The sequence below is a fragment of the Gorilla gorilla genome, chromosome 13 (assembly GCF_029281585.2).
Source record: "Gorilla gorilla gorilla isolate KB3781 chromosome 13, NHGRI_mGorGor1-v2.1_pri, whole genome shotgun sequence".
NCBI lineage: Eukaryota > Metazoa > Chordata > Mammalia > Primates > Hominidae > Gorilla > Gorilla gorilla.
This window is the reverse complement of record NC_073237.2, coordinates 108,369,273-108,396,566: the sequence shown is the minus strand read 5'-3', so window position 1 is coordinate 108,396,566 and position 27,294 is coordinate 108,369,273. Positions and strand designations below refer to the sequence as shown.

At 41.0% G+C, this 27,294-nt stretch overlaps 1 protein-coding gene and 1 non-coding gene across 7 annotated transcripts in view; one reads left to right on the top strand and one right to left on the bottom strand.

Moving 5' to 3' along the window:
• SUSD1 (sushi domain containing 1) overlaps positions 1 to 27,294 on the top strand; it is a 136,681-nt gene that overhangs the window by 25,195 nt on the left and 84,192 nt on the right. For all 6 annotated transcript variants that reach the window (XM_063696664.1, XM_055350404.2, XM_019034269.4 and 3 more), the window contains exons 3-5: positions 950 to 1,105; positions 6,730 to 6,882; positions 7,833 to 8,012. In XM_063696664.1, coding sequence (XP_063552734.1) covers positions 950 to 1,105; positions 6,730 to 6,882; positions 7,833 to 8,012 — 489 coding nt within the window. The remainder of the gene's footprint in view (positions 1 to 949; positions 1,106 to 6,729; positions 6,883 to 7,832; positions 8,013 to 27,294) is intronic.
• Positions 12,868 to 12,971, bottom strand: LOC115935878 (U6 spliceosomal RNA). The gene has a single exon (XR_004071474.1). It is a non-coding gene; the product is annotated as a U6 spliceosomal RNA (small nuclear RNA).

The following is a 27,294-nucleotide window of genomic DNA, read 5'->3' as shown; positions in this document are numbered from 1 at the left end:
AAAGCTAACTGGGTAGATCAGCTTTAAAAGGATGCATAAACAATTTGGTCGCAGGAGTTTCCTCTTAAATTAGAGGGTTAGGCAGAGTCAGCAAACTATGGCCCATGGGCCAAGTTCAACCTGCTGCCTGTTTCTGTAGGTGGAGTTTTACTGGAACGTAACATTGCTTGGTAGTTTACCTGTTGTCTACAGCTGCTTTCGTGCCCATGAGCACAGGTGAGTTGTTGCAACAGATACTGTGAGAAAAAGTTTGCTGAGCCCTGAGCTAGAGGGCAGAGATGAGAGGGAGATTTACGTTCATTTTGCATCTTTCAATTTCATATTATTCAATGAAAAACACTCCGGGCAAGCTTCTGGGGACTCATCGAGTATCCATGTTCCAGGCCTCTGCACTGAGGGACTAACATTATTCACCACAGGTCATTGACCATTAGCATGAGCTGTTCCTGCTCCTGCATTAGCCCTGCTCCGGATGAGGCTGCAGCACTAATTCCATTGTGTTTCTTGGTAGTTCAGAAGGAAGAAATTTTCCAGTTAATCACTGGCTGTAAAATCACCCTACCCTGGCTTTCATGAAAAACCATGAGAATGGCTGAACTGGAAAAGGGGAATTCTGCTGGTTTGTTTCCGTGGGCCTCTGAAAAGATCTTTTTAAGCTTGGAAAAGTTCAAAGAGAACCCTCTTCTCCCAATCTTCAAATCAGACGGATTGCCAGATTGAGGTGTTGTGTTTCTCTTGGGGTTTCATACACTCCTGGCACATAACTACGAGGGGCCCAGGTCCTGTAGTCTGGGGAGCATCGTGAAAGGAGAAGAGGCTGGAGAAATAGATCACTAAGGTGTGGTCACAGAACATTGGTTCCCGAGTCCATAGCATGGGAGGACAGTCTGGGCTGTTGAAGTCGGTGTGGATTGATAGCTCTTCCGGTCCCTTGTCTGTGTGTCAACAGATAAAAATGAGTGCCAGTTTGGAGCCACTGTTGTCTGTGGGAACCACACATCTTGCCACAACACCCCCGGGGGCTTCTATTGCATTTGCCTGGAAGGATATCGAGCCACAAACAACAACAAGACATTCATTCCCAACGATGGCACCTTTTGTACAGGTACTCAAGAAGGGGGCTGCGGTGTTGACAATTGGCGATGGCAGGATAGTATCTGGGCTGTGTATTTGTTAATATTAGGGAATTAATGTTAGTTTTGTTAGATGGAATAATGGTATTGTGGTATATAGGATAATATTCTTATTTTGGGAGATGCATGCTGAGGTATCTAGGGGTGTTATGATGATGTATCTATAATAGTATTCATTTAGTCTGTAAGCTACTTTAAGTGGCAAAATGTAAACAACGATTGAATCTTGGGGGGATGTGGGTCTATGGGAGTTCGTTGTAATATTCTTTTTTTTTCATTGTAATGTTTTGTTTGAACTTTTTTTTTTTAAGGGGGGGGTCTCACTCTGTTGCCCAGGCTGGAGTGCAGTGGCACAATCTCGACTCTCTGTAACCTCCGCCTCCTGGGTTCAAGCGATTCTCCTGCCTCAGCTTCCTGAGTAGCTGGGATTACAGGCACGCACCACCATGCTCAGCTAATTTTTGTATTTTTGGTAGAGATCCGGTTTTGCCCCATTGGCCAGCCTGGTCTCAAACTCCTGGCCTCAAGTGATCTGCCCGCCTCGGCCTCCCAAAGTGCTGGGATTAGTCATGAGCCACTGCACCTGGCCTGATCGTTTTCATAATGAATAGTGAGGAGGGACTCTCTGGAGATGGTGTGCCTCCCGCAGGTTCCTGTAACCACAGGTCGGGGGTCCTTGGGGTGAGTGGCACTCCTCAGCTCAGAGCACACTAATCTGGGGGCTGGCACCCGGCTGTTGGCTCACAGGAGGTCAGAGTTGTCCCTGTTAAGAGATGTGGGCTTGCCTCCCACATGTGTGCGCTGAGTGAGGAGTGCGAGTTTTGGGAGCACGGGAGCTTTGTAGGTTGGGTCTCTGAGCATAGGCTGGTCGAATACAGGGTGGGGACAAACCCTCCTAATTTTTAGCGGCTCCTCTGTTATCTGAACTCTATAAACAGCATACACTATTTAATGTTGCTCTCTGGCTTTCTAGGAAAATCTTTGAACAATAATGAAGAGGAAAGGCAGAAAAAGCCTCCTGGTTCTAGGATGCTTTTGCATAGACTTAATGACTCTGCTGGAAAGCTTCGTGATATTTAAAGGTTTTCAGGAAAAATAAAATGAAAGGAGAACATATTTTATCTTCTTAGCTACCAGGAACCATAGGTTCTTATGCTCGGATTCATCCTCCCTCTTGACATGTACCAAGGCAGAATCTCTCAAAGGATACATTTGATTTATTCTTGGCACGAATGAACACATTCCTTCAGAGAAAACATTTTATAATATCCTGTTGTTCTAGGTAGCAAATTACTGGCTGCATGGTTGCAGAAGTACAATGTTACAGTATTAAATTTTGTATATTAAGAAGAAAAGACACTAACTAAAAAAAAGCATATAAGATGATTATCTAGTGTTTTGTTTATTCAATACACATTTCTCATGTACTTTTTCTTTTCTTTTCTTTTTGAGACGGAGTCTCGCTCTGCTGCCCAGGCTGGAGTGCAGTGGCATGATCTCGGCTCACTGCAGGCTCTGCCTCCCGGGTTCAAGCGATTCTCCTGCTTCAGCCTCCTGAGTAGCTGGGACTACAGGTGCGCACTGCCATGCCTGGCTAATTTTTGTACTTTTAGTAGAGACGGGGTTTCACCATGTTGGCCAGGATGGTCTTGATCTCTTGACAGTGTGATCTGCCTGCCTTGGCCTGCCAAAGTGCTGGGATTACAGGCATGAGCCACTGTGACCCAGGCTGGAGTGCAGTGGCACAATCACGGCTCACTGCAACCTCTGCCTCCTGGGTTCAAGCGATTCCCCCGTGCTTCTCCTGTCTCAGCCTCCTGAGTAGCTGGGATTACAGGCACCCGCCACCATGCCCAGCTAATTTTTGTATTTTAGTAGAGACAGGGTTTCACCATGTTGGCGAGGCTTGTCTCGAAGTCCTGACCTCGGCTGATTCACCTGCCTCGGCCTCCCAAAGTGCTGGGATTACAGACGTGAGCCACCACGCCCGGCCTTTCATGCACTTCTTATATGACAAGGCTGTGCTAGTGGAAGGGTGACGAGCAGACAGCTAATTTCAGTATAAAGTGTTAGTCATAGGTAAGCAAACAGCATTTACTGGAATCTAGGGGTCACTTATCTTGGCCGTGAGGAAGGAATCAGGGGAATCTTCTGGAGAATATGATCCCTGAAATTGTGATTTCTAGGCTGTGGGAGTTTGCCAGGGAAAACTTACAACTATATATTTATCAGTATGTTTATATTTCCAAGAGATGAATTCAGCTTCTGAAAGTTATGAAGAAGGCTGGGCATGGTGACTCACGCCTGTATCCCCAGGACTTTAGGAGGCCAAGGCTGGAGGATCACTTCAGACCAGGAGTTCAAGACCAGCTTGGGCAACAGAATGAGACTTCATCTTTACAAAAAATAAGAAAATTAGCTGGATGTGGTGGCGTGTGCCTGTTGTCCTAGCTACTTGGAAGGCTGAGGTGGGAGGATCGCTGGAGCCCAGGACTTTGAGGCTGCAGTGAGCCAAGGTTGTGCCATTGCACTCCAGCCTGGGTGACAGAGCGAGACTTTGTCTTAATTTTTTTTTTTTAAGTTAGGAAGAAGAATGAGGAGGAGGAAGAGTGAGAAGATTGGTGGGAACAGGAGGAGGGAAGAAGAGGGGAAGAGGAAAGAGAAAAAAATATTTTATGTAAGGGCCAAATAGGTGTCAGCCGAACTAGGCCTAATCTGCCTGGAACAAAATCCAGATCTAGGCTCTACTTTTATTTATTCCATTCTTGCAATGATTGAATGACCTTCTCTTCTGTAAAAAATTGAGCTATAGTTTACATACCATCAAATTCACCCTTTTGATGTATACAACTCAGTGGTTTTTAGTATATTCACAAAGTTGTGCTAGCATCACCACTGTCTCATTTTGGAGCATTTCCATGCCCCCACCATGAAGACCATGTCCACTGGCAGCCATTCCCATGACGTTTCCTTGTGAGTTCTCCAGTTATCACTTTGTAAAAGCTGATGAATTGCTTTTCTTGATAATACTGTTTCTTTCAGAATCACAGTTGCCAGAGAAACATCAGCGGGCTTTAGCTGGGGCAGAGCTTAGCAAGTGTTGGGGTATCAGCAGTTAGTCACTGTTTGCCTGGAACCACAGGATGTGAATCCTAGTTCCTGGATTCCAAGGAATCCTGCATCCAGGTGTTTATTGTGCTTTGCAGAGTGAACATCAAGCTCAGGAGCTGGTTGCAGGGAGGCCTCTGAATGTCACCAATGTTAGAGGAGGAATGAATTGCTGGGGTTCTAGTGTGAGATGATTCCAGCCAGTCATGGAGAACAGGCAGATGTTCTGGCCCTTAGAACTGCCCCCTGAATGACTCCTGGGAATCATGGAAACCACCATGAGCCACAACCCAGGAGAAGAAGCTCTGTGGCACTTCTTCTTGTGTGAGGGTGGTTTGACTTGGATGGGCTCCTTCAGCAATTGAATAGAATTACTGGTTCCCAAACAATAATTGGTGTGAGTGGAGAGGAGTTCATTGATCCAAGACCCAAAAGGAAAAAGAATAAAGAATATAAAAGTTCAAAAGGATTCTGAGCCAATTTTCTTTTATCTTTTGGGGGCTAAAATGTCATTTAAGAAAAAGAAATTATAGCCAGGTGCATTGGCTCATGCCTGTAATCCCAGCACTTTGGGAGCCAACTGGGTGGACAATTTGAGGTCGGGAGTTCGAGACCAGCCTGGCCAACATGGTGAAACCCTGTCTCTACAAAAAGACACACAAAAATTAGCCGGCGTGGTGGTACACACCTGTAGTCCCAGCTACTCAGGAGGCTGAGGCAGGAGAATCAGTTGAAGTCAGGAGGCAGCGGTTGCAATAAGCCAAGATCACACCATTGCACTCCAGCCTGGGCAACAGAGTGAGACTATGTCTCAAAAAAAAAAAAAAAAAAAAAAGGAAATTATGGTATTACTAGCTTTTTGAAATTTTTTTTTTTAAAAAACAGACTTTCTTCAATCATGCTGCTTCCTGTCTTCTGCTCAATCCCTGATGTTTTTATGCCAATGTCCTAGGAATTTCAGTTAGGGTGCTTTTTTGTTTTCTCCAAGTGGAATTGAACTATGTGGCTCTGATGAAAATAGTATTATTATTATTTTTAGAGATGAGGGTCTTGCTGTGTTGCCCAGGCCGGCCTTGAACTCCCGGACTCAAAGCAATCCTCCTGTCTCAGCCTCTTGAGCAACTGGGACCATAGGCATGTCCAGGCATGCCCAGCTGATGGAATTCTTAAAGTTTTAAAGTCAGTTCTGAGGGAAAAAACTAATAACTGGCAGAGAGATTTCTTCTCCAGCCTCTGGCTTATTGGGCAGTTTTTACCCTGTACCTGCTGCCTCTGATAGTCTTCAGTCAGGTGCAAAAAATCTGCAAAAGGGCATGTCCTGTCCTTCCAGAAGGCTGTTTTAAGGCTGTCTCATTTTCATAAAATTAGTAAGACCTTTCCTAATTAAGTTACCACCTTATTACCTGCCACACCATCCTATACTCATGGGCTGGCATTTTCACTCTCCTGGAGATTGTTTTCCTTATTTAAAACATTAAAAATTTTGTTTATATTTTAAGTTAATTTTAAGACAGGTTCTCACTTTGTTCCCAGGCTGGTCTGAAACTCCTGGACTCAAGCAGTCCTCCCAAAGTGCCAGGATTACAGACATGAGCCACCGTGCCACGCCTGTAAATTGTTTTCTATCTGAAGCCCTACTTGAGATGTTTTAGTATGAGGTTGGGACCATTGTTTTGTTATAGTGATTGGGTATATTTATAGTGATTGAATATATTTATAGTGATTGGATATATTTATAGTGATTGGATATATTTATAGTGACTGGATATATTTTAGTGACTGGATATATTTATAGTGACTGGATTCTTTTAGTGATCGGATATATTTATAGTGATTGGATTTTTTTAGTGATTGGATTTTTTTTTTTTCTTTGAGACGGGTCTTGCTCTGTCACCCAGGCTGAGTGCAGTGGCGTGATTTCGGCTCACTGCAGGCTCCGCCTCCTAGGTTCAAGTGATTCTCCTGCCTCAGCCTCCTGAATAGCTGGGACTACAGGCATGTACCACCATGGCTGGCTAATTTTTGTATTTTTACTAGAGATGGGGTTTCACTATGTTGGCCAGGCTGGTCTCGAACTCCTGACCTCAAGTGATCCACATGCCTCGGCCTCCCAAAGTGCTGGGATTACAGGTGTGAGCCACCATGCCCGGTCAGGATATTTTTTAGTGATTGGATATATTTATGTTTTTGAGTTCATTTTGTTGCGTGTCAGGGAGCTGGTGATGGTTATCAGCTTTTGTAAAATCCCAGAGCACACTGACAAACATTTATTGAGCACTTGCTATGTTTTCAGTGCCTATGATATGAACGATATATGAGAAGAACCCATAAGGCATAAAATAAAATGTATGATACAATTGCAAACAAATGCGTCTTTTTACAAGAGTAGCTTGAAAATGTGAAAAAATGGCTGTCACAATATCCTCTCCTTTTTTTTTTTCTTTTTTCTGTTTTTTTCTCCTTTTCTCTATTTGGATTGGGTCCCAAGACATAGATGAGTGTGAAGTTTCTGGCCTGTGCAGGCATGGAGGGCGATGCGTGAACACTCATGGGAGCTTTGAATGCTACTGTATGGATGGATACTTGCCAAGGAATGGACCTGAGCCTTTCCACCCGACCACCGATGCCACATCATGCACAGGTGAGTTTCTGCCAAAAAATGCGGCATCTCAAGGTGAAATTCTGTTGATGGTGACTTTCTTCTGCTCCAAGCCTGTGTTGGGGAGGCAGGTGGAGGTGATCTGATCCTTTGCACATTTTGTACAACCTATGAAATAAAGCAAATAACAACAATCAAGTTAGAGGGGGCCATGTTAAAAAAGCTAAAATTAGGCCAGGAGCAGTAGCTCTGTAATCTCAGCACTTTGGGAGGCCGAGGCTGGTGGATCACTTGAGGTCAGGAGTTCGAGACCAGCCTGGCCAACACGGTGAAACCCTATCTCTACTAAAAATAAAAAAAAATAGCCAGGTGTGGTGGTGGGCACCTGTAATCCCAGCTACTCAGGAGGCTGAGGCATGAGAATTTCTTGAACCCAGGAGACAGAGGTTGCAATGAGCCGAGATCATGCCATTGCACTCCAGCCTGGACAACAGAGTGAGATCTCTGTCTCAAAAAAAAAAAAAAAAAAAAGCAAAATTCATAAACTTAAAGGATTTTTATTAGCAGTTAATAGATATTCCGATATTAACTACTATGTTAGATAGTAAATGCCAATGATTTGGTAAGGTCCCTGCATCTCAAAAGTGACCCTGAAAATCATCAAGGTACATATATCTTAAGGTATTTTGCAATTCAGATGTTTTATTTCACTGGACAAGGCTTCTCTTTAGTTAGTGTAAATTAGTGAGGGTTAATTGCTAAGTTATTTCAGCTTTGTGCATGTATAGATGCTTTACCTATGGAAGGCCAAAAGATTGAATAAGGACAATTGTTGGAAATGTTCCCAGAAGTCATGTGGGAATGAAACAGTGTACTTAAAATATGGCTTGGGGGTGTGTGTGTGTGAGGAATGGGGTAGAGGTGGAGAGAGATTGTGAATTTTGAAGATTTACATTCACGAGGTAATGAATTTGACATTAATTTATTTTCAGAAATAGACTGTGGTACCCCTCCTGAGGTTCCAGATGGCTATATCATAGGAAATTACACATCTAGGCTGGGCAGCCAGGTTCGTTATGCTTGCAGAGAAGGATTCTTCAGTGTTCCAGAAGATACAGTTTCAAGCTGCACAGCCCTGGGCACATGGGAGTCCCCAAAATTACATTGCCAAGGTGAGTTTTCAAAAAATTCAGGTTCCCAGTTCATACCACCTTGAAACTGTTTTCATATTTTTCTCTAAATTTCAGTTTCTGGGAATAAATGAGTTAAGTAAATCTTTAAAATTCCTGTTTGTTTCTCATAGATTTTCAGGTGATTTTCTTGATTTTTCAGGAATAGTATCGTATCATCTGCAAATCATGATAATTCCATTCATAAATTTTTCTTTCTTTATAATAGTTATGTTTTTCTCTTGATTGATCACTTTGTATTTTTAGAACAAAGACTTAAATGGTAGTGTTGCCTTTGAATATTATTTTTTTATTCCTGACTGTTAGGGAAATGGTTTGGGTGTTTCTTCATTCCTGATGTTAGTTTTTTGATGTTAGGTGTATATATATATATATATTCCCAGAAGTCATGTGGGAATGAACATATATATATATATATATATATATATATATATACACATATATATATATATACACATATATATATATACACACACATATATGTATATATATATATAAAAAGTCATGTGGGAATAACATATATTATATATAATATATAATATATACAATATATGTAATATATTACATATAATATATTATATGTATTATATATTATATATTACATATAATATATTATATTATATGTAATATATTATATATTTTATATTATATATATTATATATTTTATATATAACATATTACATATATGTATATATACATATACATATAATATATATTACATGTAATATATTATATATAAAATATATAATATATATTACATGTTATATATTATATTACATGTAATATAATATACATTACATTTTATATATAATATATTACATGTAATGTATTATATATTTTATATATAATATATGTAATATATATGTAATATATTATATATATTATATATGTATGTATATTATATATTTTATATATAATACATGTAATATATTATATATTTTATATATATATATATTTTTTGAGACAGAATCTCGCTTTGTCACCCAGTCTGGAGTGTAGTGGCACAACCTTGGCTCACTGCAACCTCTGCCTCCTGGGTTCAAGTGATTCTCATGCCTCATCCACTCGAGTAGCTGGGATTACAGGCACCCACCACTACACCCGGCTAATTTTTGTGTTTTTAGTAAAGATGGGGTTTCACCGTGTTGGCCAGGCTAGTCTTGAACTCCTGACCTTAAGTTATCTGCCTGTGTTGGCCTCCCACAGTGCTGGGATTACAGGTGTGAGCCACTGCACCTGGCTGATATTTGGCATATCTAATCATGTCTACTCGTATGGCACTGTGTGCCAAGTATTATTTTAAGCACTTTATATATGATGATGGACCACATTGTAGTGGTCCCATAAGATCATAATGAGACTGAAAAATTCCTATTGCCTAGTGACATCGTAGCCATCATAATGTTGTAGTGCATCACACTCACGTGTTTGTGGCATTGCTGGTGTAAACAAACTTACTGCTCTGCCAGCAAGTACATTACTGTATGTATATTACTGTATGTACATTACTATACATAAAAGTGTACAGTAATGTCCTAGGCCTTCACATTCACTCACTATTCACTCACTGACTCACCTAGTCCAACTTCCAGTCCTGCAAGCTCCACTCATGGTAAGTGCCCTATTACAGGTGTATCCTTTTTTTATCTTTTATTCTGTATTTTTACTGTATCATTTCTATATTTAGATATATAAGTACTTCTCATTGTGTTATAGTTGCCTACAGTAATCCGTATAGTAACATGCTGTGTGAATTTGTAGCCTGGGAGCAATAGGTATACCATACAGCCTAAGTGAGTAGCAGGCTCTACTATCTAGGTTTGTGTAAGTACACTCTGTGACTTCACACAATGAAGGAATTGCCTAATGATGCATTTCTCAAAATGTATGCAGATTGTTAAGTGATGCATGACTGTAATTTGTTTAAGGTCACACAACTAGAGACAGAGCTGAACTTGAACCCAGGAGTTCTAGTTTCAGAATTGTTTTCAGCCACTTTGTTTTGCTGCTTCCGCTTTTATGATGACACTGGCTTTTGGTTAGTTTTTAAAATTTTTTGGCTTTTTGTTTCTTTTTCCTTTTTCTTTTTCTTTTCTTTTCTTTTTTTTTTTTTTTTTTTGAGACAGAGTCTTGCTCTGCCACCCAGACTTGAGTGCACTGGTGCTCCTGGGCTCAAGCCATCCTCCCACCTCAGCCTCCTGAGTAACTGGACTACAGGCACGAACTACCATGCCTGGACAATTTTTGTATTTTTTATAGAGATGGGGTTTCGCCATGTTGCCCAGGCTGGTCTTGAACTCCTGGGCTCAAGTGATCTGCCTGTCTCTGCCTCCCACAGTGCTGGGATTCCAGGCATGAGCCACCACACTTGACCTGGTTTTCTGTTTCTCTGTCTACAAATATTATCATTTTATGTGCCTGTTTCCATCTGAAAAGTGAAAAAAAATTTTTTTAATTACCATTTTTCTAGTTTTTGGCTATATGTCCATAATCTAAAGGAAGCATCAATCTATTCACACTTTTTATGAATTTCTTTTTTTTAAATTGGAAATAAGTTATTTTTATCATGTCTTTTAGGCAGGTGATTATATATATTTTTTCTTCTTTTAAATAATAATGTGGCCAGATGCAGTGGCTCATGTCTGTAATTCCAGCACTCTGGGAGGCCCAGGCAGGCAGATAGCTTGAGCCCAGGAGTTCAAGACCAGCCTGGGAGTGGTGGTGCATGCCTGTAGTCCCCGCTACTTGGGAGGCTGAGGTGGGAGGACCACTTGAGCCTGTGAGGTTGAGGCTGCAGTAAGCCATGATCACACCCTGCCCTCCAGCCTGGGTGACAGAGCGAGATCCTATCTCATAAAGAAAAAAAAATAATAATGATGTGTGGGTTATAATGTTAGATTTCCTGATAATGATCAGTACTAATTGCTGGAATGAATTAATCTGGGTTTTTGTTGTTTTATTCCTTTCATTTGGATTATATTTGCTAAATTTTACTTAGAAATCTTGCATCGATATTCATAAGTGAAATTGCTCTATTTTCTTTTCCTGTGCCATCTTTGTTCAGTTCGGTATTAATGTTATTCTGAATTTAAAAAAAAAGAATGTAAAAATTTCCTTCTTTCTCTATTTCTGGAATACTACAAATAGAATTTTTAAAGATTTGGGAGATTTCACCTATAAAACCATCTGGATGTGGCACTAGTGGAGAGGTAGCCCTTGGACTATTTGGACTACTTTTAAATTCTTCCTATACTTGCCGGCATATCTAATCATGTCCATTCTTTTTCTTTCCCTCTTAAGATCAATTTTGGTAAATTATGTATTTCTAGAAAATCATTTACTTCATCCAGATTTTCCAATTTATTTATGCATGCAAAGAAGTGTAAAGCCTTCTAATTTGCTGTGGTTATATTTGTTTATAACTATTTATTGTAGTGAAATATTAGAAACAATCTCAAATGTCTAACAACAAGAGATTGGTTAAGTAAATCAATCCCTTAAAATGGAATATTATGTATCCAATAAAATTATGTTAGAAAAACAATATTTAAAAAAGAATATTTATTGCAGGCCAGGCACAGTGGCTCACACCTGTAATCTCAGCACTTTGGGAGGCCAAGGCAGGCTGATCACGAGGTCAGGAGTTCGAGACCAGCCTAGCCAGCATGGTGAAACCCCATCTCTACTAAAAATACAAAAAATTACCTGGGCGTGGTGGCGTGCACCTGTAATCCCAGCTACTCGGAGTCTGAGGGAGGAGAATTGCTTGAACTCGGGAGGTGGAGGTTGCTGTGAGCTGAGATTGCGCCACTGCACTCCAACCTGGGTGACACAGCAAGACTCCGTCTCAAAAAAAAAAAAAGAATATTTATTGACATAGATAAGTATTAATAGTATGTTTCAGAGTTACAAATTCTATGAATAACAATCTTAATTTTGAAAAAGTTCCTATATACAGATAAGCTTAGAAAAATGTTTAGAATGCCATACATCAAAATGTTAATGGTGATAGTTTCCAATGGGAGGGTTTGGGATCCTGGACTTCATATATGTATATATATATGTATATACACACATATATATATATACATTTTTATATATATGTATATACACACATATATATATATACATTTATATATATATGTATATACACACATATATATATATACATTTATATATATATGTATATACACACACATATATATACATTTATATATATATGTATATACACACACATATATACATTTATATATATGTATATACACACATATATACATTTATATATATGTATATATACACACATATATATACATTTATATATATGTATATACACACATATATATACATTTATATATATGTATATACACACATATATATACATTTATATATATATGTATATACACACATATATATACATTTATATATATGTATATACACACATATATATACATTTATATATATATGTATATACACACATATATATACATTTATATATATATACACACATTTTTTTTGAGATGGAGTCTCACTGTGTTGCCCAGGCTGGAGTGCAGTGGCACAATCTAGCTCACTGCAACCTCTGCCTCCTGGGTTCAAGCCATTCTCCCTGCATCAGCCTCCCACGTAGCTGGGATTACAGGTGTCTGCCACCATGCCCAGCTAATTTTTTGTATTTTTAGTAGAGATGGGGTTTCGCCATGTTGGCCAGGCTGGTCTCAAACTCCTGACCTCAGGTGACCCGCCCACCTTGGCCTCCCAAAGTTCTGGGATTACAGGCATGAGCCACCGCACCCAGCCAATTTTTATATTTTATATACTTTCTGTATTGAAAGAAATTTTTTTAATGGAATGCTTAATGCATTTGCATGTCATACTTGCACAGGGATCATGCTAGTCTCTGTATCGTTCCAATTTTAGTATACATGCTGCCAAAGTGAGCGTGATGGAATTTTTCACATATCAGACAAAGAAACCTGTTTTCGTTTTGGAAAAAAGAGAAACCCTCACAATTTTCATTGAATTTATTGCATAATTAAGAAACCCCAGTGATGTGCATGGCTAAGTTAATCATTTTGATATTCTGACTTGCTGTGTAGGCTCTACACGCATTTTGATCATTAATTATCATCCTCGGGGGTTAAGAATTTCTAAAGATAACATTTTAGTTCTAAGATGATCTTTCAATGGATCAACTAAAATGCAGAACTTAGATTAAAATGTGCCATAGTGCCTATCAAAGAACGCTCTAAGGATTTACATAGGAAACCCCATATAAAACCATTTAGATTGCCTTGAAAATTAGCCATCATCTGGATTATTAGACTGAGAATGTAGAAAATTAATTTAGAGGAGAGTGCTTGCTGCATTTTCCCAAAGAATTGTTATTTAAAAGATCTTCGCTTCTTTTTTCCTTCTCTAATAACTGCTCCCTCTGCCCGCTGACACCTTCCTCCTCCTCCTCCTCCTCCTCCCCTGTGTCACTACATGGCCTCGGTTTCTCACTGCTGTGCCTGCTCCTTTCTGAGCTCACACACCGCTTCTTATTTATCTTTCAGTCTTCTTTGGGACTCTAGAATCTGGGCCATGTGCCAACTGACATTGTATTTTTATCTCAGAGTTATAAAGCCACAGGAATTGGGAATTCCACTAAAAACACTAGAAAATTATGAACTTGGATGCTGCTGAGGAAAAGGGTGTTTTTTGTTTTTTGGTTTTTCTTTTAGACAGGGTCTTGCTCTGTCACCCAGGCTGGAGTGCAGTGGTGCAACCACGGCCTACTGCAGTCTTGAACGGCTGGGCTCAAGTGATCTTTCCACCTCAGCCTCCGGAATAGCTTAGACTACAGGTGTGTGTCACCATGCCAAGCTATTTTTTTTTTTAATTTTTCACAGAGGCAGAGTCTCACTATGTTGCCCAGCCTGGTCTCAAACTCCTGGACTCAAGTGATCCTTGTGCCTTAGCCTCCCAAAGTGTTGGATTATAGGCATGAGCCACCGCACCTGGCCTATTTCTAAATTTTTTTATGTATATCTTTTAGAGATGAGGTCTTGCTCTGTTGCCCAGACTGGAGTGCAGTGGTATGATCATAGCTCAGTGCAGCCTCGAACTCCGGACTCACGTGATCCTTCTGCTTCAGCCTCTCACGTAGCTGGGATTACAGGCATGAGGCATTGCACCTGGCCTCCTTGCTTTAAAAAGTTTTTTTATTGGGTAAAATATACATAATATAAAATTTACCATTTAACCATATATAAGTGGACAATTTAGCGCCACTAAGTACATTCACAATGTTGTGTCACCATCACCACTAGCCATTTCCAGTACTTTTTCATCATCCCAAATGGAAAGTCTGTACCCTTTAAACATTAACTCCTCATTCCCTCTCCCTCTAGACTCTGGTAACTTCTATCTGCTTTCTGTCACCAAGAATTTGCCTATTCTACACACTTCAAATATGTGGAATCATATAATATTTGTCTTTTTATGTCTGGCTTCTTTTGCTTATCATGTTTTCAAGGTTTATGCATGTTGTAGCATGTATCAGAACGTGATTACTTTTTAAGGCTGAATAATGTTCCATTGTATGGATGGATCACATTTTATCCTTTCATCTCTTGGTGCAACCTCTCTGCTTTCTGCTTATCAAGCTCCTTTTCATGTTTCAAGTTTCAGCTTAAATGTCACCTCTGGGGCCAGGCGCGGTGGCTTCTACCTGTAATCCCAGCTCTTTGGGAGGCCGAGGTGGGTGGATCACAAGGTCAGGAGATCAAGACCATCCTAGCTAACACGGTGAAACCCCGTCTTTACTATAAATACAAACAATTAGCTGGATGTGGTGGCAGGTGCCTGTCTCAGCTACTTGGGAGGCTGAGGCAGGAGAATGGTGTGAACCTGGGAGGCGGAGCTTGCAGTGAGCCGAGATCGCGCCACTGCGCTCCAGCCTGGGCGACAGAGCGAGACTCTGTCTCAAAACAAAAAACAAAAAACAAAAAAACTGTCACCTCTGTCATTATTCTCTTTCTTAGTATCCAGTAAATAAGTATATTATTTATGATTGATTTCATGGCTTTCATTAGTCTCCCCTACTGGACTGTAAATCCGGGAGCTCAGAGACCATATAGCCTTCCTTAGCAGGATCTCACCAGGACCTAACACAGTGCCTGGCATACTCAGGGCCTGTGGAAACACCTTGAGGTCCCCTCAAAAGGCGCCACAGACGACGGCAGGCATCATGGAATAGGCTCCTGAACTGCCGTCCCAGCTTATCGTGTGGCTGAGCCTTGTAGAAATCCTTGCCCCCTTTTTTGTTTTGTCCCCAAGCTTTATGTCCTTTCCCAGTTCCATACCTCCTTGCTTTGTCTTCTAGGCCTTCATACTTGCTTCTCTCTTGGCATGACATCTGTAGGCTTTGATAAAGCAGAAACAGAGGCCTTGAGGCTGACTCCTGGTTTCCCCCATTATCTCTGTGTATGGCCCTGATAGGGTGGATGGCCCAGCATGGTGGGCTGATTACAGAGGCAGAGTTTCTCCTTTGAGTTGGTCAACAGGGTGGGACATGGTTTCCAAAGTCCATTAATAGCAAAGCCTGATTCTCTAGAGGTGGCCAGCTCTTTAAGGTGTATAAGTTTAATAGATTGGTATTATTTCCCATTTCACAGAGGAGTTTAAGGACCAGGATAAGGAAGTGACTTACTATATGTCACGAGCTTATGCACCAAGATGAGAGCCCGATGCACTTTTCTAGAAGGCAGCCCCAGTCAGTGTGCCCCGGAGATGGGAGGTGATGATGAAAAAGCTGGAGGGCCCTAGGAGAGGGGTGCCAAGACAAACATGCACGTTCATGCACAGTGTGGTCTAGGACCCGGCCAGAAGGGTATTCATTGCTGCCGAGTCAACTCTTCATCTTTTGAGATTTTTCTTAGTAGAGCCTGATTTATCTCTACAAAAGTGGAAAGAGTTTGAAAAAGCTTCGACATAAATTGTACCACAATTTAGTGCATTCAAATGAAGAGTGGCAGATAAGCTTCATTACACGGCTGCCTGTGGAGTTTTAGTGCTGGTATGGAAAGGATCCTGAGACCACATCCAGACTTAGCACAGATGAATGCTGTGATTGACTAATGATGCCACCATGGGTGAGGGAGGAGTGAGTGAGAGCACATTTACCTTGTGTCTGTCATCTGTGTTCCAGGTGATAGGATGTTTGCTCATTTGAAATACATTTTCTGGACTGGGCATGATGGCTTACACCTATAATCCTAGCACTTTGGGAGACCAAGAAGGGAAGATTGCTTGAGGCCAGGAGTTCAAGACCAGCCTGGAAAACATAGTGAGACCTTGTCTCTACAAAAACATATAACATTGTCTGGGCATGATGGCGCACACCTGTAGTCCTAGCTGCTCAGGAGGCTGAGGTGGGAGTATCACTTGAGCCCAGGAGTTCAAGGTTACAGTGAGCTGTGATCATGCCACTGCACTCCAGCCTGGGCAATAGGGGAAGACCCTGTCTCTACAAAAATTTTCAAAATAAATAAATAAAAATTAAAAAACAATTAAATACATTTTCTGGCACCTCACGATATACTGATCTTTTAACACATTTTTAAAAACTGCATTGACTTACCCGTTGCATGCAACAGCTCTGTTGGGTTACACTTTTGCCAAGTAAATGCCATTAAAATATGTCTCCATATTTGTAAATGGTTGAAGTCATTTGAGTGTGCAGAATGAGTGATGACATTGGTTATAAGGCTGCCAATAGTGGGGACGATGCATGAGCTTTTGGCTCAGAAAGACCCGTGTAAGTTTTATCTGAGCCACCAACTAGTTGTGCAACCACTTCTGAACCTCTCTAAACTCCAGTTTCCTTTTGTGGAAGGGAATAAAATGGTGTTCATCCCTTAGAGCTATTGTGAAGATTTAATGGGATAATGAATAAAGCCCTTGGCCCTGTGCCTAGTGCAGAAAAGGTGTGGCTCAATGTCACGGTCATGAGCAAGTGGGCCATTTTCTAGTGAGGAGTGGCAGGTCTCCTCATCAAAAACATAAGGTCTTTCTGAAACTTCTTACTATGAAATGAGAAGGTCTAAAGTTCTTCAGTTTTTACTTTACCTTATTTATTTATTTTCCATTCAGACATTCTATTTACAACTAGAACATTAGAATGAAGAGTTTTAATGTTATCTTTTGACAAAAAGAAATATTCATAGGCAGCTCAAAGCATCAACAAACATTATTGTCACCTCTGCAAATGGAAGATCCTTACAAGAGATCTTGCTAAGCCCTTTTTTTCTCTTAACATTCATGCTTTTACACACCCTATCACCTCCTCTGCAGTTTCTGAAGTGTTCAGATTCCAGTTGTTTCCATATTAGACACTATTTATTGATGATAAGTGTTATATGAAAAGGAAAATTTTCTTTTTCCTCCAAGTGAGCTTTCTGTATGAATACGATCTGAAGAAAATATGTTGTTAGTCAAGGCTAAATAAAGTCCATGGAAGAATTTAGAATACAAAATGCATCAAAAAGTAATCTGTTTTTCTTTCTATCGCCTTAAGAGCAAGTAGACTTTTGGGTACTAATGAGCTCATTAGAGCAGTTAATAAACTACTCTTGAGAATGTGCTTCATGGCAAACTATAACCCTCCCATTTTTCTTTTATGCTTGCAATAACATTTTCTTTTCTTTTTTTTTTTTTTTGAGACAGTTTGCTCTTGTCGCCCAGGCTGGAGTGCAATGGCACAAACTTGACTCACTGCAACCTCTGCCTCTTGGGTTCAAGTGATTCTCCTGCCTCAGCCTCCCGAGTAGCTGGGATTACAGGCGCCTGCCTCACACCTGGCTAATTTTTGTATTTTTAGTACAGATGGGATTTCACCACGTTGGCCAGCTGGTCTCGAATTCCTGGCCTCAGGTGATCCTCCTGCCTTGGACTCCCAAAATGCTGGGATTACAGGGGTGAGCCGCCGTGCCTGGCCACATTTTTTTTTTAAATAATTTCAACTTTTATTTTAGATTCAGGGGGCACATGTGCAAGTTTGTTACAAGGGTATATTGCATAATGCTGAGATTTGGGATATGAATGATCCTGTCACCTATGTAGTGAGCATGGTACCCAACAGTAAGTGTTTCAACCCCCTTCCTCCCTCCTCCCTCTATTTCTCCTCCATGTCTGTCGTTCTCATCTTTATGTCCATGAGTACCCAATATTTAGCTCCCACTTATATGTGAGAACATGTGGTATTTGATTATCCGTTCATGTGTTAATATGCTTAGGATATTAGAATTTTCTGTTCCTGCATTAATATGCTTAGGATAGTAGAAGTGGCCTCCAGCTGCATCCATGTTGCTGCAAAGGACATGATTTTATTTTTTATGGTTGTGTAGTATTCCATGGTGTACATGTATCACATTTTCTTTATCCAATCCACTATTGATGGGCATCTAGGTTGATTCCATGTCTTTGCTATTGTGAATAGTGCAGTGATGAACATATAAGTGCATGTGTCCTTTTGATTGAACGATTTATTTTCTTTTGGATATATACCAGTAATGGGACTGCTGGATTGAATGGTAGTTCTGTTTTAAGCTCTTTGAGAAATCTCCAAATTACTTTCCACAGTGGCTGAACTAATTTACATTCCCACCGACAGCATATAAGCATTCCCTTTTCTCTGTAGCCTTACCAGCATCTGTTATTTTTTGACTTTTTAATAATAGCCATTCTGACTGGTGTGAGATGGAATCTCATTGTGGTTTTGATTTGCATTTCTCTGATTAGTGATTTGGAGCATTTTTTCATATGTTTCTTGATTGCTTGTGTGTCTTCTTTTGAGACATGTCTGTTCATGTCTTTTGCCCACTTTTTAATGGAGTTATTTGTTGTTTGCTTGTTGAATTGTTTAAGTTCCTTGTAGATTCTGGATATTAGACCTTTGTCAGATGCATAGGTTGTAAATATTTTATCCCATTCTGTAGGCTATCAATTTCCTTTGTTGATGGTTTCTTTTGCTGTACAGAGGCTCCTTAGTTTAATTAGGTCTCACTTGTCACTTTTGTTTTTGTTGCAATTGCTATTGAGGGCTTAATAAGAAACTATTTCCCAAGGCTGATGTCCAGAATGGTGTTTTGCAGTTTTTCTTCCAGCATTCTTACAGTTTGTGGTCTTATATTCAAGTCTTTAATCTATCTTGAATTAATTTTTATGTACGGTAAAAGGCAGGGGTCCAGTTTCATTGTTCTGCATATGGCTAACCAGCTATCCCAGCACCATTTATGTATAGGGAGTCCTTTCCCCATTGCTTGTTATTGTTTACTTCTTTGCGGAAGATAAGGTGACTGATCAGGTGTGTGGCTTCCTTTCTGGGTTCTCTATTCTGTTCCATTGGCCTATTGGCCTATGTACCGGTACCATGCTGTTTTGGTTGCTGTAGCTTTGCAGTATAGTTTGAAGTCTGGTAATGTAATGCCTCTGGCTTTGTTTTTCTTTTTTTCAGACATGAGGTTGCCCAGGGTGGAGTGTGGTGGTGCAGTCATGGCTCACTGCAGCCTCAAATTCTTGGGCTTAAGGGATCTTCCTGCCTGAGTCTCCCGAGTAGCTGGGACTACATGCCTGGCTAACTAAAACAATTTGTTTTTTATTTTTGTAGAAACAGTGTCTTAACATGTTGCCCAGGCTGGTCTTAAACTGCTGGGCTCAAGTGATCCTCATGCCTTGGCCTTCCAAAGTACTAGGATTACAGGAGTGAGCTACTGCGCCCAGCCTTGTTCTTTCTGCTGTATAACATTTTCTAAGTTCAACTTGCTAGATATCGAGACATTAGATTCCAACCTCCACCATGAGTGATATGTGTAATTTAGTGCCCAAGGGATCCTGGAATGAGGGGCCAACCTCAACAGTCAAATTCATGGTTGTATGTAGACATGCTGCAAGATACATGAAACTTTGTCGCAGGTTCCTTAGACCATCACAAAGATTAATGTTTAAAATAATGTTTATAATCCAAAGGACTGCAGGGGATATTTAAAAATACAGGGTATATGCACAGCTCAGAAAGAGCTTACCATTTAGTAGGGGAGAGAACACTTTCATAGATGAAACAAATGAAGTAAGTATAGGTGTCATGCTGAATTATCTGATTTGGAACGTAAGCATTGTGCAGACCCTGGTGTTAATCTGCCTGGACTGTTTAGGCCCTTACAACATTCCACTAATTTCTAGGTGATGTGTTAGCCTTCTGACTGGATTCTAAGGCACGCTAGAGACTTATTTCTGTTATTGTTGGGTAAAGATGAAAACTGACTCGAATGTGATTTTCTTCAGTTTTTAGCACTTGCTTCTGCTCTTTTGCAAAGCTTTACATATAACACTTGCTTATTTTTCTGGGGAGATTTTATTTTGGGGTCAATATCAATAAGTGGAATAGGTCTATCATTTGTTCCCCTGGCAGTTGGCAAAATGTCTGCCTCAATTTATTGGCATTGTTGGTCACTTTTTTCTTTCTCAGCTTGCTATTTATTGATCTCTAAACAGTCTTAGATGGAGCCTTTATATTACTAGATTCTTTCTGTCATCAATCTATGTTATTGTGCTGATGTGTATAATAAACAGCAGCCAATACGGGTGACATTTGTGATACAGTCAGTTGTTGATTAGATGCCGTAAGTTGCCTGTACCTTTCGTCAAACAAATTTCCTTCTGGAATATTTCCTTGATAGAATATCAAAGCTAGCCCTGTGGATAAACATTTTTATCTTCAAGATATGAGATATAAGTTATATTATAAATTTGGCCCTTGAAACCAGCACAACACATTCTCCTCCACTCCCTCAGGAGTCCTATTTTGAAGCTGATTATTTGAATAAAATCACAGACAATGGGAAAGTAAGGGAAAATTCCCAGCCATGCTCATAATTCGTTGACTGTATTTCTGATGCAGATGCAAACGTTGTTACTTAATAACGTAATTAGCCAGAGAAACATGTGCTTTAATGAATGCCCCTATGCATATGCAATGCAAATTTGTACTGCTTATTTTTTCTTCCTTGGGGGTATAAACTGCTTTTAAATGTTTATTTCCTTGTGATAGTAAGAGTTTTGGGGGTTTTTTATGTATTAAATAGGATTATATTTTTATTTCCCACTGTGGCCTCTGTTGGATTGATTTTTGAGTATTTCTTAGTAGGAACTACCTATTTTCTTGGATGCCATTTGGTCTGAGCAGAAGTGGCAGTAGCTGGGAATATCTGTGACGGGGTCATGTTCTAGGCAAGCCCCAGGCCAGACTATAATGTCATACATAGGGTTAAACGTCAGGCCCAAGAAGGTTTCAGGGAGTCACAGAGCTACAGAGACACATCTATTTCCAGCAGCTCTCTTGCTCTGGGAAAGCTCTTGGAGACAAGATTGGGCAGGAGGCGTTGTCATCGAACCCTTCCAGACTGACTTGAATGCTTATTCAGGCAACGTTTTCTCCTTAGGTTTTAGCTAACCTGTAAGATTAGAGAACCAAGTCAGGGCCTAGGTGGAGCCCTTCGTGGTGAAACTGCCCAGATTTACTGGACCTGGACTTTGAGGTCATACAAACCACAGTTTGAATATCAGCTCTTTTACGAATGGTGTCACTTTGAATGTGACTTAAGCTCTTAGGGCCTCCATCTTCCTATCTGTAAACTATATGAGATATAGTTTCCATCTACCTTGAAGGATTTTCTTTTTTTGTTGTTTGTTTTTGTGTTTTTGGGACAGGGTCTCTGTCACTTAGGTTGGAGTGCAGTAGTGCGATCTTGGCTCACTGCAGCTTCCACCTCCTGGGCTCAAGTGATTCTCCCACCTCAGCCTCCCAAGTAGCTGGGACTACAGGCATGAGCCACCAATGCCTGGCTAGTTATTGTATTTTTTTTTTTTTTTTTGTAGAGATGTTGCCCAGGCTGCTCTTGAACTCCTGAGCTCAAAGTGATCTGCCCTCCTCAGCTTTCCAAAGTGCTGGGATTACAGGCGTAAGCCACCTCGCCTGGCTACTTTGTAGGATTTTCTGTTGGAATAAATAAGGTAGTGTATATCTGGTAGACTACCTTGTGTTTGGGAGTATTTCAATGAATGCTATATTCTCTCTCTCTTTCTTCCTTTTCCTTTCCTTTCCTTCCTTCCTCCTTTCCTTTCCTTTCTTTCCTTTCTTTTCTTTCCTTCCTTTCCTTCCTTTTTCTTTCTTTTCCTTCCCTCTCCTTTCCTTCCTTTCTTTTCTTTCTTTTCCTTCCCTCTCCTCTCCCTCTCCTCTCCCTCTCCTTTCCTTCTCCCCTCTCCTCTCTCCTCTTTCCCCTCCCCTCCAGTTCCCTCCCTTCCCCTCCCCTTCTTTTATTTTTGAGATGGACTCTCGCTCTATTGCCCAAGCTGGAGTGCAGTGGTGCATTCTTGGCTCACTGTAACCTCTGCCTCCCAGGTTCAAGCGATCCTCCTGCCTCAACCTACCAGGTAGCTGGGATTACAGCATGAGCCACCACACCTGACTGATTTTTGTATTTTTAGTAGAGATGGGGTTTCAGCATGTTTGCCAGGCTGGTCTTGAACTCCTGGGCTGAAGCAATCCTCCTGCCTTGGTCTCCCAGTGTTGGGATTACAGGCGTGAGCCACCATGCCTGGCTGAATGCTATTATTATTAAAATTACTGAGGCCTGAACAACTTTCTTATAATTCCCTGGCACAAGATTAATACCGGTTTTTGTGGGGCTTTTTCTCAGCTCTCATCTACTTGGTGTTTGGTATGTGTGAATTACCTGCGTTGGATAATAAATATGGAAGTAATGTCTGTCCTGTTATTTGGACGTATGATCTACTGATGTCTGGTTTCTTCCTGAGGGGCTGTTGGCATATCATAGCAGCATGTATTGCATCTTGAACTGTGATAAAGTAGTAGCAAGGTATCAATGAACAACGGTGTAAAACATACGATTTTAAGCGGACCTTGTGGAGGTACAAGAATTATAAGACAAAGACTCTGTCCTTGAGGAACTGTCCATATATTTGGGAAGGCATGTATTCATAAAAAGACACTAAATCTGCAAGGCAGGAAATAAAGGTCATATGAACAGTATAGATAATGCTTGTATAAGGATAGATAATACTCGACTGAGTGATGGCTCACGCCTGTAATCCCAGCACTTTGGGAGGGCGAAGTGGGCAGATTTCATGAGCCCAGGAGTTTGAGGCCAGCCTGGGCAACATGGTGAAACCCCATATTTACAAAAAATACAAAAATTAGCCATATATGGTGGTGCACGTGTGAGGTCCCAGCTACTTGAGAGGTTGAGCTGGAAGGATCACTTGCGCCTAGGAGGTTGAAGCTGCAGTGAGCTGTGATTGTGCCACTGCACTCCAGCCTTGGCGACAGGAGTAAGGCCCTGTCTCAAAACAAAACAAAACCCCCCGAAACAACAGAAAGAACAGATAATACTCTATACTTCGTATATCTCTAAGTGTAGGTAATAGTCTTTATTCCACCCCCCTTCTCACCCTCACATCCAAACTATCACCACGAACATTCAGTTCTGCTTCCAGAATACATCGCAAATCCATCTCTTCCTTCCATTTCTATCCCCTCTGAAGTCCATCCAAGACCATATCATCTCTCTGTTGGACTACTGCTGTAGACCCTGGCTGATGTCTCTTTTTTTATTCCTATTCTTCTCCCAACCTTTCTCTACCTAACAGCCAAAGTGGTCTTTTAAAAACCTAAATCAGATTTTTCATTCCTGTACTTAAAACCCAACAAGAGCTTCAGTTGCTTTTAAAATAAAACCCAAGATTTATAAGGCCCTGTGTTGTTTGGCTCTGCTTTTTTCTCCACCTTCATCTCATGCCAGTCTCCCTCTCACTAACTAGGCTCCTGCCACGCAGGTTGCTTTTCCCTTTTTGGAACCCACCGAGAGCTTTCTTATCTCAGGGTCTTTGCACTGGTTCTTTCGTTTGATTGAAATATTCTTCCTTTGGTCCCAAACATGGCTTGCTCATTGCCATCCTTCAGGTCCTAATGTATGTGTCATTTATTCAGAGAGATCAAATCATTCTGACTACTACTCTATTTAAAAAGTTTTTCTGGGAGGATCACTTGAGGTCAGGAGTTTAAGATTAACCTGGCCAACATGATGAAACTCTTGTCTCTACTAAAAATACTAAATTAGCTGGGCGTGGTTGCAGTCGCCTGTAATCCCAGCTACTCAGGAGGCTGAGGCAGGAGAATTGCTTGAACCCAGGAGACGGAGGTTGCAGTGAACCGAGATTGCACCACTGCACTCCGGCCTGGGTGACAGAGTAAGACTTCATCTCAAAAAAAAAAAAGATTGTAGGCCGGGCATGGTGGCTCACGCCTATAATCCTAGCACTTTGGGAGGCTGAGACAGGCAGATCATTTGAGCTCAGGAGTTCAAGACCAGCCTGGGCAACATGGCAAAACCCCATCTCTACTAAAACTACAAAAAATTAGCCGGGTGTGGTGGTGCATGCCTGTAGTCCCAGCTACTTGGGAGGCTGAGGCATGAGAATCACTTGAACCTGGGAGGCAGAGGTTGCAATGAGCTGAGATCGTGCCACTGCACTCCAGCCTGGGCAACAGAGTGAGACTGTCTCAAAACAAACAAAAACAAAAATAAACAAAAAACAAACAAAAAAAGTTTTTTTGAAGTTGAGGCCAGTAAGATCGCTTGAGTCCGAGAGTACGAGACCAGCCTGGGCAATACAGAGAGACCCCGTGTCTACAAAAAACTGAAAAATTAGCTGGGCATGGTGGTACATGCCTGTGGTCCCAGCTCCTCAGGAGGCAGAGGTGGAAGGATTTCTTGAGCCCGGGAGGTCAAGGCTGCGGTGAGTTGTGGTGGCACCACTGCACTCCAGCCTGGGCAATAGAGTGAGATCACAACAACAGCGACAACAACAACGGAAGTTTTCCCCATCCTATCACTTAATAATAATTGTTATTATTATTTCTATATAACATTTGCCACAATCACAGTTATGTGTTGACTTATTATTATTATTTTTTTTTGCCTATTGGCTCTCCCTAAGCTCCATGAGGGCAGAAATCTTATCCACTTTGTTCACTGCTATAATGACTAGCATGTAATAGGCACTCAATAGACAGGAATAAATAAACAAATGAACATAGATCTTAAAAGTTCAGAGGAAGACAGGATCCCTTTGTTAGTAATGGAGCAGATCAGGCACAGGGAAGGACTTTGCTCAGTGTGAGGGTGAAAGAGTGCACCTGCAGAAGAAGGTGTGAGTGCAAAAGCAGAGGAGAGTAAGCTGAGATGGGAGGCACGGGGACTATAGAATTTCAGAGTTGGAACAGCATTTTTCTTTTTCTTTTTGAGATGGAGTCTCACTCTGTTGGCCAGGCTGGAGTGCAGTAGCACAATCTCAGCTCACTGCAACCTCTGCCTCATGGGTTCAAGTGATTCTTGTGCCCCAGTCTCCTGAGTAGTAGGATTACAGGCGCATGTGCCACCATGCCCGGGTAATTTTTGTATTTTTAGTAGAGATGGGGTTTTGCCATGTTGGCCAGGCTGGTCTCAAACTCCTGGTCTCAAGTGATCTGCCTGCCTCGGCCTCCCAAAGTTCTGGGATTACAGGTGTGAGCCACTGTGCCCGGCCAACTTTCGAGAAGCTGTGTGTGTAGGGAAAAGAATATGACTGACATGCCTTAAACTCCTGGCCATCCCACAATTGCCTGTGTAACTTTGGATGTATCATTCTATCATTTTGAGCAGTCTTTGCCTGTACAGTGGGGAAAATGCCCCTTAACATGGATGGGTATTTTGAATATTAATGCTTTATACTTAGGATCCTGTTGGAATGCATATGATGACAAATGGTAGCCATTTGTACCAGGATTTCATTCAGATTGTCAGCTGAGGGTGTGTGCCAAAATGAAATTTGGAGCTTTGTAGAAATTTGAATACCAAGAACCCAATTCAGTACTACTGAATCAGGAGAGTTATCTCTGGGTGGGTGTGGGACTCCAGCACGTGCGTTTTTCTAAAGCTTCCCAGGGGATTCAGATGTATAGCTGTTAGAACCATGCGTTTAATCCAAGCCATGCTGAAATCCTCTCTAAATGTCTCTTGCTGAGGGATTGTTCAACTTGAATAGCTCTGTTAACGGGGAACTCACAGAGCCACAGGTCCAAGCTGCTTCCTAACGGGGCATCCACCTGAGCCTTTGAGCCTTAATCCCTAGAGAACAAGTTATTGATTTCTTATCAATTGGGTGATATTTGGTATTAATTTTTTTTTTAAATCTTGCAGTCCCAACCAAAGTCATCATGCCTTCCATTATTCCTGGTCACGTCCAAGATGGAAGCCAATCTAGTTATCTTTTGTACTTTTATCCCTTTTGTATTTGTGCTTCTCTCTTAATCCAATGACTTGTCACTGGGTTCCCTCCCAGACTTCTCCACTGAGCACTTTAACTTTCCACCTTCAGTGTACATGAATCTATACCTCCAACCTCTTTAGTGATGTCCCCTCTACTTCCTGCTGTAACTGAACTCTGTCTTAAATTAGAAGATGTTTCAGATGTCAACAATGTAACTAGGCAGTCTTATGAAACATTAACCATCTCTTTGATTGGTTGCTTGTGTACACACAAATATATTCATTCTTGGAATGCCTTGGGCCATTAAATACATCTAAAGGTTTGATGCTGGGAAAACATGATGAGGGCCAAGGGGTCTTGTGTCTGGTGAATATGCATGAAAAGGGAACCAAAGCTCTGTGGGAAAACATGGGACATGAGAGATAGACAGGGTTGGAAATTAGATGAGATCCTGCTCTGGGAAACCTCCCTCCTGGAAATAACTCTGGAGTCCTACAACAGACCAAGCAACCATAATGGGATGGAAAAGAGCGCAGTTCCATTAAATCCACACATTCTGTATCAGAGGCTCATTTAAAAGAAGCCATCTATTTCTAAGGCCAAGGATGGCTGATGGGGATATGGGAACAGGTTATATGATTTTCTCTAGTTTGAATGCTGTTATCTCAATAAAAGGACTTCTGTTTAAAAAGCCTGGATGTCAGGAGGGCTTAATTTTCTTGGCTTTCTACGGACTGGGGAGAAAATCACAAATCAGAATGAATGCCTCAAGTTTTTTTCTTTCTTTTTTCTTTTTTTTTCTCTGACCATGGAAGAACAGATTTTTTTTTCTTTCTGCGTTTAGGTATAACTGGGACTATTGGTGACACTTGAAATTATTAGAGCCATCTTATTT